General features: G+C 35.1%; 1 protein-coding gene across 2 annotated transcripts; it reads right to left on the reverse strand.

The window, feature by feature from the left end:
* Nucleotides 1-1,531: 1,531 nt before the first annotated feature.
* On the reverse strand, nt 1,532-11,966 carry LOC120345825 (condensin-2 complex subunit D3-L-like). 2 transcript variants are annotated; one of them, XM_039415381.2, is made up of 10 exons: nt 10,878-11,966; nt 7,609-10,434; nt 7,186-7,390; nt 6,468-6,731; nt 5,907-6,114; nt 5,488-5,604; nt 5,058-5,180; nt 2,754-2,854; nt 2,298-2,627; nt 1,532-2,025 (listed from the first exon to the last, which is right to left on the reverse strand). In XM_039415381.2, exons 2-10 carry the CDS (start codon nt 10,373-10,375, stop codon nt 1,905-1,907), a joined length of 4,236 nt encoding a protein of 1,411 aa, XP_039271315.2. In that variant the 5' UTR covers nt 10,376-10,434; nt 10,878-11,966; the 3' UTR covers nt 1,532-1,904. The 2 variants fall into 2 exon arrangements, with proteins under 2 accessions (XP_039271315.2, XP_039271316.2); XM_039415382.2 differs by lacking the exon at nt 10,878-11,966 and having other exon boundaries at nt 1,534-2,025; nt 7,609-9,934; nt 10,164-10,303.
* Between the last annotated feature and the right edge of the window lie 2,376 nt (nt 11,967-14,342).

The following is a 14,342-nucleotide window of genomic DNA, read 5'->3' on the forward strand; positions in this document are numbered from 1 at the left end:
TGCAAAAAATATCAAATTACAATTACAACAAAAGAGCTATGCTCAAATATATGGACATGTCACAAGGACACGTAAATATAATAGCCTTCTGGCAAAGAAATCAATCTTTATATTAATCACTGAAAAGTTCAAAGCAATTGGTCCAGTATTCGAAGAAAAAAGCGATTTCATCATGACGAACGAGAATAATAATAACAACAACATAATATTGAAACGATCATTATGTACACTGATGTGTCCAACAAAGCAATGCTCAAATATATGAACACGTTACACAGAGCGAAGCAGTCCTTACCCTCGACGCTACCGCTACCCTCAAAAAAATTCCGATGTTCGCGTAGCAAGAATCAAACCAAACAGCCAGTGTTTCCATGGATAAAATAATACAGCGAAATCTTGGACGGAATATCAGATTTCATACGAAGTAATAGCCTTCTAGAAAAAAATTCCATCTTCAACCACTGAAAATTTCAGAGCATTTGGTGCAGTAGTCGCAGAGAAAATCGACTTATCAATAACTACAAAATACCAAAAGTTTTGGTCAAAACGATCATTGTGTCCACTAACCTGTCCAACAACATTTTGATTCGTATTTACAGTTTCACTTGCTCTAAAACTGTTGGATTGCACTTGATGAAAATTAGGCTGCGAAAAGTTTCTGACCCCAATAAATTTCTTCTTGCCGTATAAAAGTTACCCGCAATTGAAAAAAACTCTGACGGGGCTGATGTTGCTGTTAGTCCCAAATAATCCTTGGCTAAAGAAGCAAGCCTGGGAAATTCTTCTGATTTCTTCTTCCAATACATTAATGGGTTTTCGTCAAAATGCAAACTAACGATTAGCATTCGAAATCGCAAAATGAAGTATTGTTTACAACCACGACTGAAAATCTGTCCGAGTGTCGTAACGAATGCGAAAAGGCATATTGTTAGGTAACTTTTTCGCATCTTGCTGATTGATTAATGTTACGAAATAAAAAAGCAAGGCGATTATCGGAAAAGCCCCCTTGGAAAAATATTTCACCTTTTTTCATGTAATTGCGGGCCAGATGAAAGGACGCCGTAGTTTGTGGTGGTCCCTGGTCTAATTGAGCCAAAATTTTAGCAAATTACATTTACACAGAATGAAAATGCCTCAGGTACATTACAACTACATGAAAAACTGTAATTAATTACATGAATTACAATTGATCCAACTCTGATAACGACAATTATAATTGATTTATCCCCAAATTAATTTTGAAGTTCGGTAGAAGGGGCGGCAGAGAGATTTGATACGCCATCGCTCGGATGCTAATATAGTCAATCCAACGCTTTATTAACCACTTGCATGTACCATCTTTATTAAATTCTGCATGTACCATCTCCTTAATGTACTTGGCACATATGTAGATATCCAAAATATATTCCATCAGATCATCTTGTGAATCCAAGATTTCCAACCGACATGGGCCCTAGATTCGTGATCACTGATCGACTCTAAAAAGTATTTGTTTGCAAGGCTAGCAGCATAAACTCACACATCACGAACAGCGAGGTTGAAGACTGAATAAATGCAAATCAATAGACAAACTCATTGCTAATATATTTATATTTCTTCTTTACAAATGAAAGTGGTGTGTTTAACGAAATTTACAAAGAAGGAACGATATTTCATGGCAGTTCGGTATGTATGATTTTAGATTGAAATGTATGGCAGGGCTCTGAACTGAAACCGCTATTTCTTACAATACCCAATGCCAAATTCTCAACCAGAATTCTACTGTGATAAGTATACTTTTATATTATGACAGATAATAATGAAACAGTCCAGATATACAGAGCTGACTTGAGAACTTCGATTCTCAGAACTCACAAAAATGTTTCACGTCTTGTCATTGTTTGGAACTTTTCTATGCACCAAGTTCACTGATCAGTGGTCTTTTCGACAGGTGTAAATATCACACTGATTTCTGTCATGTTGGAGAATGTGAGATCTCCGAGCGCAGTTTTTCTTGCTGGCGTCGATATCGCTCTTTTTGATAAACTGCAAAAGTTTTGAGTTGGTCGATAAGAATCTTTCATTCTTATATTTGAGTGTAAACTTTACATACATTAAAAACCCATTATATCAATACATAAAAGTGGCAAAAAGCACACTGAAGGAATGGCCCAAATTTATATAAAAAAAGTAACTTTTTTTTATAATTCTGGGGTCATGAAACTGCTTTATATTATAAGTATAACCAATTTTGAAATTCGATACAGCCCATTTTACCATTATGAAACTATTTAAATAAAATCTGACAAATAAAATACCTGTTGGACGGAGGTTGTCCATCAGAGTTCTGATCTTGGTCATTAATTTTCAGCTGATTCATTGTCTTCCTGGCATAATTCAACACCGCAGTTATCCCTAAACCTTTTTGCCTTCTCATAGCTGTTGTAGGACTGAGAAATTGATGAGCTGGGCTCGCAGGGTCTCGGTTCTCCTTGTGTCTAGTAGGTGTTTGTTGATTTGTGACTGTCTGATTTACCGCAATCTGAACACGTGCTGGGCTGGCAATAACATTCTCATTTTCACTCTGAACAGTAGCAGAATGTGTGGGAGTATTATCAGCAACAGAAACTGGATGCTCTCGTTGAAACCTAAAATAACCATTAAAGTTGAAAACAACATTGAGAATGAATTGAAAAAAATAATAATAATAATTTATTTTAAATCAGTCCATTATTTCCTGTTCATGCTTGATACAATAAAAGACTTCAAGTTACCTCTCCTCTTGTTCTCTGTCAAAGCGTTTCAGATCATACTCAATTTCACTTGCTAGTTGTTTATCTGCCGTCAGAAGATCTTGAACTTCTGTTTTATAATCCTACAAATCAAAACTACAATCATGAAATATGTGAAAAATAATGGTCACTCCGATATAAAATCTTGTATATCGTATATATGCAGACGATAATAAACAGCCCTTATCCTCAGCAGCAGCTGAATCTTACAATATCGTCAAGCCATTACAAACATATCAGATATTACACAAGCATGATATGTGTACATTATACAGAGTGTATTTCATTTATAAGTCACAGTTGAAACCATTTAACTGAATAATTTTTGCACAGGTCAGTAATGGTTTCAAGTAAAAGACTAACTTTTTCATTCACTTCGTTCAATAGATTAAAGACACAGTAAATCGACAAGACTCCTATGGGTGAACACTGACAGATACAGCGATATAGGCAGGGCTGGGGAGCTGGTTCGAAATAATGATGGCTCCGGCTCCAGCTCCGGAGTCGCAGTGTATTCATTCTTTAGCTCCAACTCCGGAGCTTCATTTTTTTATGCCGGAGCTGGCTCCAACTCCGGCTCCATAGCCATTATCAGTAGTGCAGCCCAATAATGCATTTTGCTAATTGTTTTCTAAGTGTGGCATGTTATTTAGACTGTAAACACCCTTCAAGTCGGTGTCATGATAATTCCTTTTTGTTCCTGCATGTAACTTGTGAATCCACTGAGAGTTATTATATGCTGTTTTTCCGGGCGAATCGGTCTACCCAGCATATAAGGGTTTTACATATAACTCCACAATAGGACGGGAAGGAAAATCGGCTTCTGGAATGGTCGCAGCGTTTGCGCATTCGGTAAAATAGCTCATAATGACTTTTTCTACCACATAATATTTAACCCATAATAACTGTCTTTTTAATTTAATTGTGTTCAACATAACTGGCAATCATGCCGGTCAAATAAAATCTGTCGTGGGCCATTCTAAAGCAAAACTTGGTGCTTGGAAAAATAAACACTGAAATAAAAGATGTTATGGCCTAATGTTTATGGCGACGAAAACAATTGACGCTTTTCACGAAATGCAACACACATGTGATAGTAACGGCAATAGCCTTTCAACTCATGATAATTTAAACTGGCCTGACGGGGAGGCAGTATTTTATGGTACAAATTGAATAAGCAGACCCAAAATAATGGAAATTACCATCGTCACCCAATTAGATGCCGTTCCCCTCTCCCAAATCAGGCCAAAAGTTGTTTCTAGAATCGAGGCGTTTTCATAATTATCAGCGATGAGATGTTAAAGATAAATAGAAAAGTCAATTCGCAAGCCGAATTTCCACATTGGAGAGCTATTATAAGATACTAAAATGAAACGGAAAACACTATAAACTTTGTTCTAGGAGACTCCCAACAGCTAAAAAAAATGCCTTGTTAATCTCATTTTTTTTTTGCCTACGACATATTATTTACCGGTTGACTTTGAAAATTATACAGTCACTAAAATAAATCTAAACGCAATCAATCTTACTCGCGATATACTTTTTATATATTCAAAAAATAGTAACGAAAATTGATGAGACTTTTCTCCAGAACATGCTATGTTATGGATCAAAACAAGATATAATGGGGCACTTTGCCATACATTTTTATGATAGGTGACTGCTGCGGTGCATTTTGGAGTAGTTAAAACCTTTCTTTTGTCGTAAAACGACTCAATCTCGAGATAGTTGAACAGAATTGAAGACATTTGAAATGGATTGGATATTCAACGCCACGAAAAAATCAGAATATGTTACATGGAAATTCCAAGATCACTTCTTCGAAAATCCCTGGCCATTAGGGTTTTTGAGCTTGACCGCAATCATTAAAAATTGCAGCTTGGTGGAAATGAGAATCAAAATTTTGATAAAAGCGAACCGCTTCAAATTTTGATACTAAACTTTCAAACATACAGAATAACTGGCAACTTTCTAAAAAATATCAGGAACTAAAATTTTTAAAATGAATTATAAGCTGAAAAGAAAAGATTTTATCATTTGTAACGCTATCAGAAAAAAATTATAAATTTGAAAAACAAAAAATGAGATATTTAGGAGCTGGAGCCTGGAGCCACTAAATTTTTGGTAGCTCCAGCTCCGGCTCCAGCTCCATCTGTTATGAAAAGCTTGGCTCCAACTCCGACTCCGGCTCCACCAAAATGTAACGGCTCCATGGCTCCAGGCTCCGACTCCAGCTCCGGCTCCCCAGCCCTGGATATAGGTTTGAATATTTTTCATTGTTCTAACCTTCATTATTTCTTTTAAACACAACATAACGTTTCCAACGAGAGGGCTTTGCTTAGCAACCAGCAAATTCTTAATTGCAATAATAATTGGCATGATGTTTTCAACTAGATTCTTTTTTACCACCTGAAAATATAAAAAAGGTTATAAGTAGGTACACTGCATGAATAGCAGAGTGTACAGAACTGAGATCTCAATTATTAAATTTAACTATGGCAACAATGTTATGTTTCATAAAAAAAATATATATGGGGAACTCCCCGAGTTGATATTTTTCAATACTGCTCAATAATGAATGAAATTGAATACATATTAGATTGAATGAGGCAAAGCCAGATCTTATGTGTCAAATTTCGGATTTCTGTCACAGTTGTATTGTATAGTATATGTCTTATAATATAATTTAGCATGAGGCCATGGAAAATAAAATTACATGGGATATGATCTTTTGTTTCATTGCATTTTTTGCAATGTTTGCGGCTTCATTTTGCATTCCTTCAACATCTTGATCATCATCTGATGCAGATTTCATGCATTTCAACTTCAGATCCTGAATGAAATAGAAAATTTCAATAGAATTGAAATCGTATAATGTGCAAATGTTGCTTCTTTATAGCATTATCAAGTACACCCATAGTCGTCAGATGTGTAATTCACATCATTAGACTCTAATAAATCAAAAATACAAACTGTTTATAATAATATAACGAGAATTAAAATTTATGGGGCTGTGAATTTAGGAACTTTTATGATGATAACTTATTCACTCAAGCAGAAATTGCCTAAAAAAACAGAAGCAGAAATTTGGAAACTGTATCCATACTTTTTCAAGTGGAAATAAATTCAGCATACCGGTCCACAAAGAATTGCAAGAGTGTCTGCTATGACATCATTAGCTTTGTTCCCCAAAGGAATAACGCCGTCGACAACAGAATCCAAAATATCAGTACATAATTTTCCAGTAAGCTTAATTCGATGTTCATCATCCATGTGCTCAAGCATAAATACATAAATAGACATCCTCTCCGATTTCTTAGTTTCTCCAGAAAAGTCAAACAACCTGCACATTCAGATATACAGGTATATTTACTTTTATACAAGTTAGCTCGAAGTAACATTTTGAGCACTAATCTTGTGGAGTGGAAATAGTATGAATAGAAGAGTTGCAATGAGATACCGGTAGGTAGGCTACTACATTTAACTATATATGAACTGCTCAGAATACAAATTGAAACTAGAGATGTAGCCATAAATATAAGAATGAGGTATAATTATGTTGTATTTAAACTTGTTCTGTTAATCGTTAATAAGTGAAGTTGTAATTGAAGAAGATACACTGGTGCCAGCGTCAATAGAAAATCTGTATCTCCTAAAGAGTGGATTCATTTAAATTTTATTTATTCTGAGTCTTACCTTAATTCCCTGTCAGTTTTAGCGAATCTGTTGAATATGTTGTGTTCCGTGTATGCATTTAAATAAAATATCGATTCCACAAAATGTCGGAAAAAAATATCTCCAGCATTTCTTCGAAGAGTTTGTTCAATAAGACTGAATCGAACTAGATTCCTAAGCTCAGTATTATTATCGCAAAGCAGTGTCAAAAATTTGAATATAAGGCTTCCTCTCCACTTAACATAGTCCTTCTTCAGTAAGCTATTAATAAGGATCAAAGCATTCCTGTGAAATAAGAAAGTCATCATTTTAGGTATGTTTACGTTAAGTTAATTATCTTGGAAGCGATATATGGCTAACAATAACGTTCGATGATTATCTCGAAATATGATGCTGTTTTAAAATTGTTGCTGTTCCTAAAACCGATGCTGTATAACACTCTTTCACTTTAGAATAATCTTCAACAGATACACGCATGCTTTTGTCCAAAATCTATAGCAAAAGATACATTGTTGTTTGAATTTCAGAGAAACATTACACATTATTTATGTTATACTCCCATCACTCAGAGGCATTTGACTCATTTTATTTAGCATTTCACATTATAAATGTAAATTATGCAAAATTTCACAGGGAACTTATTTTCATAAGAAGACAGGTTAAAACTCAATTTTTTTATTAAGCGAATTGCTGCAAATTCGTTTTGCTCACTGATTAAATAATACAATCAATCTCTCACCTTCGTACTTCAACTGATTCAACTCCAAGACAATTTGCCATATCACCCAAATACGGATCAACTAATTGTGTTTGTAACACACAAAGATCAGTCAGTATGATCAACACATTATTTCTCACCATTGCATTATCACATGTATCCAACTCACGAACCATTGCAGGAATACATTTTTTTGCCAATTGAACATTGTGGAGACAAATCTTCCCTAAAAATATATAAAATCAACCATTAAAAAATGCCAAGCGCCCAAAATATCTTGTCAACCATGGAAATCACTGCGATAGGAAAATTCATATATATATCATCATCATATAATTATACTCGTATTAACAAGATTTCAAGTTCAAAAAACATTTAGTATTAATGATTTCAACAACAGCTCAGCATTTCATGTAACACCCAAAATACAATATGAAAACCCACCTAAATTTATGACAGCATGAGCACGAATATGGTGAGGAATACCTCCAGACTGAACAAACTGTGACAAAGGTTGTGATTGAAGAACATCTTGGCTCGCAGAGATTTGGCTTTGAAGCTGTGACATATTACTGAGACATTCTGTGCTAGTAAGCAAAGCTTGCATTGACAAAATAAGTCTTTTTGGCACTTTGGTAGCACAATGCTTACCAATATTCCCAGTAATATACAATTGATGTATGAGAGAGTGTTCGTTCCAAATTGAACACCCATCTGCAGTGCTCATTACAACTTTATACAAATATTCGTCAGCGTCTTGTAGGATTGCCTTACACCATTCCATTAATGATTGGGGCCACTCTTGGCCATCGGTTTTTTCTTTATAAAGTGTTTCGATCAAGTTACAAATGGTCTCAATTAGGTAGGAGATCAGCTGAATTGGACAATGTGGCATCTTTAGGCGCTGAATACAAATGTCCATTACTTGTTGGATAGTGTCTTCGTGCAAATGCTTGCAAATTTGCCCCAGTGTCATAGTGGAATTTATATGAAACATCAATGGATTTGCTTTCTTATATTCAGTCACCCAGGTTTTTACAATATGATCAGCTATGCTTTTATTGCAAACATATAAGGTGAATAATCTTAAGAAAAGCCAAGCTCCTGCTGATTTATTGGGCGTCTCAAGTTCCTTGGCGAATTTAGATACTAAACCAACATTCAATTTTTGCTGACGATTCCATTGCCTGCAGACTGTTTGTAAATATGCTCGCAGAGGTTCACCTTTTTGAGTTGCAAGAAAGGAAATGAGATCCCAAGCTAGATTTGACTTTTCCTCAGAACCATTCAAGTTATCTAAAATGGTTGACTCAATAAGAGCAGCAGACTTTTCCTGGATGGAACTTTCAGCATCCAGTACTGCAGGAAAAACACCCCGAGCCCAACATGCCTGTGCTTGCTTGGAAGACTTGTGGTGCATTAATACTAGAGAAATACTACTAATAGCCTGCTTACGCACCATTAGTGATGGGTCACTGCATTTCTTTTCCAGAATTGTCATGCTCTCATCAGTTGGTTGTACAAAGTCTGAGATCAAAGCCATTTCTAATGCTTGCACTGCTGTTTTGCGAACCATGGCTTTGGGTTCCAAAACACATCTGGAAAGTAGTTGTAAGAGGGTTGATTTGTTATCCTCAATTACTGTGCAACTGTTCATCAGAGTGGGGGCAGCAACTGTGTGAAGAGTAGCCGGTGTGCTGGATTTTCCTCTAGCTGATGCATTGGTTGCAGGTGTTTCAGATTCTAAATCTTTTCCTCTTGCATCCACGACCTCCTGTAGCGCTGTTGGAGAAACAATCCCCTCCTCCATCATTTCAACAAGAACATGCAAAGCTCTCGATCGCACAGATGGAGACACATCTAACAATCTTCCAACAACTATCTTTAGCAAATAGCTGTGCTTTGTGGAAACAAGAGTGTCTGGATCGAGAGAATCATTCTCATCATTCAGACGCTCGGGCATACAAAGCAATTTCCCCACAGTTGCCAGTGTATTACTTCGATATACAATTTTTGAATGTACTGCCATTCTTCTGAGCCAATCACAGAAGTCAGCATACCAATTTGTAGGCATGTGCTGCAAAATACATGATACGATGGTTGCAAGATGATTGCGAAATTCTGTACGATCAGGACACTGAGCAATCAAGTTTTGTGTCAGTACAGATATACTATGGGAAACGGAATCTCCATGAACATCAAACAAATGACAAACAAGTTTTCGGAATATTTCCGAGTTTTGAAAGAAGGATCGTGAAACAGTAGACGATGGAATGTTAGCATCTCTCATTATAATTATGGGCAAAATGAATCGAAATAAGGTCAAACACAACTGATGAACATCACCATGTTTTACTGAAATTGTCAAAAACAAGGCATAAACAGCTTGTTGATATGGGAGTCTAAAACTGTCCGCAGTAGAACCATCACTACGAAAACTTTTGTAATCTATAATGCTTATTGGAGCATTCGTTTTCAAACAATTTGCAATTTTCACCAAGACTTGCATAGCATGTTTCAACGACACCTCATTAGACCTCAATGAAACAGATGCTAAATATTTACAGAAATCAGTCAATGTTAAATTAAGGAGCCTGTAAAGATTTGCCATTTGCGATGGAGTTATAACAACATTGCCATGATCTTCTTCTTCTTGTGTATTCTTATCATTGCTCGCCTTTCGCCGCTTCTGTGATTGACTTAGGGGTACATTTGCTTTTCTTTTGCGTCCTACTTCTTCAGACATTGTGGCATCAACTTGTGTCACCATCTGTAGAGAATTCACAGCTTTTTCAAAAAGTATAGCATGATGTAATTGTGATGAACTCATACCAGGCAACTGAAGTAGCAAAAAGTAAAAGTCCGCTGCAAGTAAACATAATAGTGTCTGCTCAAAGCTAGCAGACATTTTCAGACCAACGTGGAAAAGATAATATATCCAAGACTGAATGACTTTACTTGTAATTCCAATTTTAAGAAGTTCATTCAACAAAGAGCACCTTGTTTGACCAGACAAGTTCGCAAGTAGCTTAGATCCATTTCGAAGTGCTAAATTCAAGTCTTCCAGGTTATTGATAGCTGAAGAAGGTATGTCAATGTCAATTTCTGGGTCATCTGTAAATTCTGATGAATGCATTCGATCAACCCATTCCTCATCTAGATTTGTCAGTTCCAACGATTGAAATATATCCAAGATCAAGTTCTCATTCATTGTGATTGTGACTGAATGACTGCTTTATTTGTCAGATTCAGTAAAAAATCAATTGCGTTCTGTGAAAAGGCAGGGGGAGATTACAACAACATTATTGAAAAAATCCCTTTATCAATACATTGAAAAATAATGTTCACAGATGAATGATAGTGACATAAATAAAGCAAGCATTAATTGTGGGCATTAAAGCAACCATTAGCATTAATTCCTAAGTCTTATTAAATAATTCTTATTGAAATATGAAAGATAGGCCCATAGAATAGCAAATGAAAACTTGTAGACAGCCTAAAGCAAGCAAGCAAAACTGTATGAAAACAGAATGTATTCTGTACGACGAAGACATGAGATACAGAATATATACATGAAGATATGGTACAGTAGTACATTATTGTAGGAATAATTTAATAATAGGGGTCTAGCACAGTAAACGCCACAACTGTTTATATCAGTAAATAACACAATGACTCCTAACAAAAATGTGATGTAAGATATTTATTGTTACCGTAAGTAAAATGGAAAGATTACACATATCTAATACGAAATGAAATTCTTGACAGATGCGTTGAAGATTAGTTAAAACGAATCCTACTCAATTTTCAAATAAGCAGGTACCGGTATATCCCAAGTCAAATAGGGTCTGGCGTTCTCTGCAAGACAGATTTTTATTTGAATAAAGAAATAAAAATTTGGGATATTTTTCACATTGAAAAAACAATAAAAAAAAAGGGAGAAAATTGGGAAATGCAAAAAATATATCATAGACATTTAATTCCCTATTTGAAATAATGCATCGAATAAATTTTGTAATTTCTTTAAGGGTTCTTTAATTTAAATTCTTTAATTTCTTTTTGTAAGGGTTTGTTAACTCAAGAATTTTCTATATTGTTTCTACACATTATGGACATTTTTATCTGCTTTTTGTGGAGAGCAATACGGTTTGAAAAAAAAAAAGAATTTTTTCATCATCCAAATTTTATATCGCACTATTGATAACAAAAGAATAGTTGCATTCAAATCTACAGTGGTGGTATGACTGAATAAGGGTAAAATTACATAACATGCCGGAATCATAATTTATAACCAAATGTATTCTAATTAATTTTAATATAATTAAACAAACAAAATCATCATAGATTTTCTGTGCAAGTTCACAAGACTGCAAGACATAGAAATATGTGATACAAACTCTGATTCTTTATTACCGGTACATTAGGCCTAAAAATACATTTCATTTTCTACTATTCTTTTAATCTCTGTTTTTGTATTTAATAGCAACATACCCCAAAGTGATTTAAAAAGTGTTAACATAATTTGCGAAAATTTCATTAGGAATACATGGAATAGTCTACTAATGCAAATTGAGAAATTACTCTTATTTCAGTATTTGAATTACAGATAACTTAATTAGGCTACCTGCCTTTCCGATATTATCGCATTAAGATTTTTTATAATTTTGTCATACAGAACAGCAACAATTTCATATGCCTATGTTTGCCATTTTGACATCATACACATTCAAACTATCAATTATAGTCTAAGTACCGGTATACAATTAATTTACATTCAAAAGTTATTACAGCCAGTCGGGTCTTACTACTTACTGAATACAGCGCGAAACACCGCAAAGAGCGCGAAACAGAGGAAAACAGCGCGAAACAGATGGAAACCAGCGCAAAACAGAAGAGAAACAGCGCAAAACAGGAGACGCAGTCATTACCACCTTCTGCCACGAAAGAACCACGGCGCCTCTCGCCATGGTTTTATGGCGCTATTTCCGGTATATTTACAAGGTTATGTACCGGATTATAGGTCATCATGCGAAATTTTATCTACCTTTTTGGTGTGTGTGTGTGTGCAGCAATATGTCGCACAACCTGAATCCGCTACACACAAACAGATACTATTTTTAGGTTGTGCGCCATCTTGGTGCACATACTTCTGGAGGTCCCTTTTTACCTAGCCCTAACCCTAAAGCCAACCATATCCATATGTAAAATGTTCTAAATTATGGTACCCAAAATGTGTCACCAGCAGGGGCAGACCTGCCATTACAGCATTACTGGCTACATACGTTGGTTTGTGTTTTTAATTTGCTGCCGTGGTACTCCAACTCAAAACAAGGTGTCCCGAACTCATTGCAAAATTTTTTTCTGCTTTACACTGTTTCCCTCTGTTTTGCGCTCTTTCCCCACTGTTTTGCGCTGTTTCGTGCTCTTTGCGGTGTAAGTAAGAACATATGCGTGGCATCGTAGACTATATTAAATCCCATGTTAGATTGCGATCAGACTGCGGCTTCTAATCAATTTGTGTGGATTGTGGAAATGTTTGAAAGGCGTGCGACAGGTACCCAGTATAAGTTTATTTCAACTCCATATTCAGCATAACCAGATACCGGTAACAGGCGATAAAATGATTGATAAAAACAAATAAATAAAAAATGATTATGAAATTAAAAGAGCAAGCAAAACCTTACACAAGGTTTTTTTTTTTTTTTTTAATTGGTTCACTCATTGAGTGATTTCAATAAATATGTAAAAAATAAATAAACAAATAAAATAAATTATAGTCCACATTCCATTCATGATCCATTTGTTAAATTGAGTTTCACAGTATTTCCAGTTTGTTTCATCAGTAATAAGTATCCAACGATAATAATGTTATTTTAATAATTACAATGATATAATACAATAAAAAAGGAAAAACACAAAATTAGTAAATACAAAAAACTTATTATAAACCTGATTTAATATCTAAATTAATGCTTTACATAAATTTTGTAATTCTTTTTCAAAGAGTTTGTCTACTCTGGAATTTTCTATATTTTTTCTATACATTAGGGCCATTTTTATCTGTTTTTTAAGGAGAGCAATGTCAGGTGTTTTATTTTCAAATATTATAGAATTTCTCATTATCCAAATTTTATATCGCACTATTGATAATAAAAGAATAATTGCATTCAAATCTAATGCTGTTATATGACTAAATAAAGGATCATTAAAATTCAATAATATACAAGAATCATAATTTATAACAAAATTTATTCTAATTAATTTTAATATAATTAAGGAAACAAAATCATCATAAATTTTCTGAGTAAACTCACAAAACATAAAAATATGTGACACAAACTCAGGTTCTATATTACATAATAAACATAATTCATTTCCTGCTACTCTTTTGATCTCTGGTTTTGTTTTCAAGGGTAGAATATCCCATATTAACTTATAGTTGAAGGTCCTCGTATAATTTGCCAAAATTTTATTATGAATACTGTTACAAGTTATACTGAGATTTGAATTACGGATAATTAGGAGGATAGGATAGGATAGGATTTACATATTTATCCCGGGGGAGAGGAAAGCCGATAAGACGGCTTATCCATATGGCGAACCACGGCCTCTCGTCCGGTTACCATTCCAAGTCGGGTATGGGATTAGTTAGTTATACTGTATTGTTTGTTTTCGGAAGCATGGACTTGGTGGTGGAGGAAGCCGTAACCGACCAGCGGTTACGTGAACCACCCAACGACGGCGAGGAGTCCAGCAATCCTCTCGCACATAACCATCCCTGCATGGGAATCGAACCTGCGAACCCACGCAGAGTAATTAGAGGTGCGGTGGCGAGCGTATTCCTAACGCTGTAACGCTTAACCCGTTGAGCCACACCGCCGCGCCTACAAGTCTTTCCCCATTAATACTTTTTAAAACTTTATCAGTATTATTCTATTATTTATTTGTCTAACCACGATACCGGTACTATAATCGAATGTCCCATCCGATTAATATTACATGTTATTTCCCATTCTAAAGGGTAAACCGCGCAAATTCGCAAAACCCGCCAACGTACAAGTTGGTATCATGCGACAGCTTGCGGTGATGCGTCGTAAAATATGATATATTTCCATAATTTAGGCAAAAAATAAATACTAATATATAAATTTTCATTGATTAATCAAGGATATGATTTC

Source organism: Styela clava, chromosome 8, assembly GCF_964204865.1.
Source record: "Styela clava chromosome 8, kaStyClav1.hap1.2, whole genome shotgun sequence".
In the NCBI taxonomy this organism is placed as follows: domain Eukaryota; kingdom Metazoa; phylum Chordata; class Ascidiacea; order Stolidobranchia; family Styelidae; genus Styela; species Styela clava.